This window comes from Gavialis gangeticus, unplaced genomic scaffold, assembly GCF_001723915.1.
Source record: "Gavialis gangeticus isolate Ggan-Ray unplaced genomic scaffold, GavGan_comp1, whole genome shotgun sequence".
In the NCBI taxonomy this organism is placed as follows: Eukaryota; Metazoa; Chordata; order Crocodylia; family Gavialidae; genus Gavialis; species Gavialis gangeticus.
This window is the reverse complement of record NW_017729022.1, coordinates 55,336,217-55,340,798: the sequence shown is the minus strand read 5'-3', so window position 1 is coordinate 55,340,798 and position 4,582 is coordinate 55,336,217. Positions and strand designations below refer to the sequence as shown.

General features: G+C 35.7%; 1 protein-coding gene across 8 annotated transcripts in view; it reads right to left on the bottom strand.

The window, feature by feature from the left end:
- Positions 1–4,582, bottom strand: part of ANKS1B (ankyrin repeat and sterile alpha motif domain containing 1B) — a 1,095,863-nt gene that overhangs the window by 499,829 nt on the left and 591,452 nt on the right. For all 8 annotated transcript variants that reach the window (XM_019515011.1, XM_019515009.1, XM_019515010.1 and 5 more), the window contains one exon: positions 839–1,422. In XM_019515011.1, coding sequence (XP_019370556.1) covers positions 839–1,422 — 584 coding nt within the window. The remainder of the gene's footprint in view (positions 1–838; positions 1,423–4,582) is intronic.

The following is a 4,582-nucleotide window of genomic DNA, read 5'->3' as shown; positions in this document are numbered from 1 at the left end:
ATCTGCTCAGGACCCTTCCAACCCTACCAACTGTAAAACTATGAAACTATTTCCATGCTTACCATTTAATATAGTGTTAAAGAAAAAAAGTCTCAAAGTATTCTAAAAAATACTGAATTTTTTAAGCCCAATTTTGAAACTTCAGGAAAAAATGTTAAGTTAACAATCACATATAATACTAAAATAGCCTTTTTGTGTCATGCAACCATATCCCAGCTCACTGACATCCCAGGGCCTGCTCCCATTCTCCATTTCATTACTGCAAGGGTCAGGAAAACACAGAGTGCTCTGTACAAGGGCTATCACCATTCAAAGGATGTCATATATACATACAGGACTGATGGACCAGGTACTCAACAGTTTTTATTCTAACTAAAACAGTGCAAGCTACAGATTTTTTCTCTGTCACTTTCTGCTGTCCCTTGGGGATATTAATGCTGCTGTAAAGGTGGTATTGCAAATAATTAAAAAACATAGGAGAAATAGAGCAACGATACAAATAATTTATCAGCTTTATTAGCTACAGTGGTGAAGAGGTTTAGCGGGATATAATCTGAGCTTTCTCTTGAACATCACAGCAAATTACAGGATTACTTCTGGTTGACTTCATTCCCTATGGAAACAATAGACTCCACTAAATCTGTGGTATTATAAGCAAATGCACATTCCATTTTGTGCCTGTCATACTGCTGTGTATTACCCCAGGATACCCATTCTCTGTAGATCTGTAATTGGGCAGATTCCCTTCTTTAAATTCTTCCCTCTGTAACTCTGACAACAGAATAGCTTCCTTCAAAATTCTACATGATTGCTTCTGTTAAAGTAACCAGAAACTTACTTCTTCCCATTCTGAAGTGAAGGACGGTGTTCGTTCAGAATTTCCTTTAGAATTCTGTTGTCTTAGTGTGGCTTCACCCCAGTTACTTCGCGTTTTCTTCTCATTAGGTGGATAGGAAATAAGATTAGAGTCTGACTTTGAAACATTTTTGGATAAATGCATTTCAAGCAGTGCCTTAGGCAAAGATCGTATCCTTCCAAGTGTGCAAGCTCGCTCCACAAATCCCCCTGTAGTGATTACCCATTGCTCGCCCAGCCTTGTTGTTGTGCCAACCAATGTACGATTTTCTACTGGTTTAATTTTAGTATAAAATATGGTTCTGCTTACAACTTGTGGTTTTTTTTTCTTAACTGGGGCATCAGTGCTGTTTTCTTGTTGTGTCCATGTCTGTTGCACTGTATTCTTGTTTAAGCTGCTTTTCCTTTGTGAATCATTGCACTGGTCTACTCTGCTATACAGCTGGAGTGGATTTTCAGGTGGGTCACAGGCAGGTGATGATCCATGAAGCAGACCAGCAAATTGTTCAGCAGGGTTTTCTTCAGGAAGCTCATTTTCAGTGGATACTTCTTGTAGACAAAGATTCTCTGCAAAATAGTAAGGGGTTATCTGTTTTATAGTTTTCATCAAGTAGTTTTATAATAGTTACACCATTCTCAACATGCACATGTCTTTGGTATGCAGCTTGGGTCTTACATATGTTTAGAAACAAAAGATACTGCTTGTCATAACACAGTCATGAACTGCTTCATTGTTAGTCTGTTAGAAATCAGCACGTTAGGGTTGGGTGTTTTTTGTTTGTTTGTTTTGTTTTTTCTTCCTTGATAATTTGACTAATTGCCTAGATTAATTGGAAACCAAACACAGACAGCTTGGGAGTGCTGAAAATAAAAGCTAGTAGAAAGGGAAATTGTTAAGGTACTTTAGGTCATTTGTATCCTATTAAATTGGCAGTGTCTCCTTCAATTTGTCACTGAGAAGGAATGCATACAAATAAGAGTGTTGTAAAATAGGTCATAAAAGGCCAGGTATCTTTTCAGATGGTAACGTGAATTTGGAATTTTTTTATTAATAGCAACACTTTACCATTAACAAGTTCTCTTTTTACAGGCTATTTCATAAATTTACATTTAAATGTTTAGATTTTTTTTACAAAATTCAAAAAGTTTTGGATTTTATTTTACGTAAAATACAAGATGATTTTCAAAGTGATGACAATCACTGAAAAAGAAAAGGAAATCACTTATGTGTTTATTGTCTCCAAACTGTGCCTTGTTTCTCATTTTTAAAGGCAGCAGTAGTACACTTCTGTGCAACTGAGTATAACCTACACCCATACTTTTCAGTAATTTATTTCCCCTTTTAAACTTAGATCCACATAAACTAAGAAAAATGGTGATGACTCTACAAACAGAAGTTATAGTGCTTTAAGTGTATTCTTTTCATTCTTAAAGTCTACGTTTTTCACATTCCCAAAACCTAGACTTTAAAAACAATTCCAAAAATCATGCAAGCTGGCAACACTGCAGTTGCAACCTTGAAAGTCAAAACAATACAAAATCTCTATGCGCAAATTCCAAGCCGGAGCTATAGCTTTCAGAAGAGATTCAATTTATCATTTTCACAGACAGCAGAAAAAAATGATGTTTCCTCCCATTTGGTGAGGCAGTCACCTGTTATAAGCCATGATTCACCAAAGCATGGGTCATAAAGCCCTTCCTGCTTGCCCAAAAGAAGAAAATATAGTTTAAGAAACAAGCACTGGAAAAAATTAAGACTTGGGAGGTAAGCTGGTATACATGACACCTTCTCTCTCACCTGTCAATTGTTTACAAAAGTTCCCCAACTTTTGCTCAAAGTCTATTGCTCAGGAAGTGTTATGAAATACTTAAAAGAAAAGAAACCCCTACATATCTCCTTTTATAGCCAGGGGTCTAAAATTTAGTTTAGGAAGACCTGAACACTTTGCAACAGGAAGGATGAGAGAAGTAATGACAAAAGATAGGACACAAGATATGACTGCTGCAGACTCAGGAACACCAAGATGACAAGTTTGAAAAACAAGGAAAATCCTTATTTTCTTTTGACCTGGAAAGTTGCTAGGTGAATTCGGTGGTATGTCACCTTGAGGACAAGTGTGAAAGGAGGTAGCAGCTATGTATAGGCCTAGTTTCTTGACTCTTTGTGACAGAAAAAAATGTTTGTACCTAATAACCATAACTGTGAAATTCCTCTGTCCAGATGTCTCTGATTGGCTTGGAGGTAAGTGTCTTCATTGGAAGTTGTCTTTTTATTATTGTTCATTTTCTTTTTTATCATTTGCTCTAGAGTGTTGTAAATTTGCCTGTATGCTCTCCTTCCTTTTCTTAGTTTCACTTGTGTGCCAAGTAAATTCTAATTAAAACATATATATAGGTTTATATTTGCTTGGTTTTAAATGGTTTTAATTCTGTGAGTATATAGAAAGAGGAGGAGACTGGCAATAAGTAATTAAATTTACCCTTCAAAATACTTCGGCAGTTCCAATTCTGGTGAATAATAAGTGAGTCTAGAATTGGAAATGAGTACAATGATCTTTGATAGGTATCAAATGGCAAGGTGCTAAAAGGATAGAAGTAAGATTGTTAAAGTGTTAGGACTTTCAAAATGCAACAGTGTAAGTTATAGTCTTTCCAAATACACAATTTACAAGGTGCTTTAGAAGACAAATAAAATATATGTTTTAAGTAATTGGGTTAGTGTTTTTGTTCAAGTCACAATGAACAGAATTCTGTAATTCTTCCAGAGTTACTTTTTTAGACCATTTACAACTGAACTTGAATGTGAACTAAAATGTCTGTGTGTACTTTGGGTGTAGTTAGCATTGAATTATTTTCACTGTACTTTGCAAGCAAGACATTTAATGAGCTTTTCAGGATTTTAGCTTGCAATGCTTCTTGTAGCAAGATTTAACTACATTTCACAATTATTTAATACATTTTTCCAAATTTATATGATTAGGGATTGCAAAATGTAAGCACAGACCACTGTTCAGAAGCAACCCTTGTTTTATGAACCCATCATACTTCCTTCTCAGCAAGCAACACTTTCATGAATGGAATGGTCTTGCAAACAAAGCATTATGATAATGTTTCAAGACCTCACTCTTAAACGAAAGTAAGTAAAGTTTAATTTGAAGTAAGGATCCAGTTTTCCCTCAAATGAGAACCTTTTTATGTAAATTTCTGTTGACTAAGCAACACATTGGTGGTATTGATGCATCCATCTTTCAGGAATGAAGCCCAAACATGCAAGAAAACAAAGAACAAACAATAATCAGTGTGTGCCCCTGTAAAGACTTCTGCATTTGTTACATCATGGTTTGTGCCAACTTAGCCCAAAATGGTACTTTCAGTGACGTATACTTGTGTTCACATTTTAATCAGTGAAGGCTTTCTTTTTCTTTTTTTTTACCACTTACACCCAGCGAAAGTCCTGCAATTAATATTCAATATGTTAATTTTAACTGAATATCATTTTAGTAGGGTACATTATACGTGGGACTGGGAGCTCTGCTTATTATTAAAGATCCTCAAAGCATCCATTACTTCATAAAATTTTAATCATTTGGACTGGCATTTCCCACGCAGGTATGCACCGTAGTCTGAAGTTTTCAGGAACATTAAAGCCAAAATGTTTAGGGATTGCAAAATTAGGGAGATTATGCTTAGGGGCAACCAACATGGGTTCATTAGAGGCAGGTCCTGT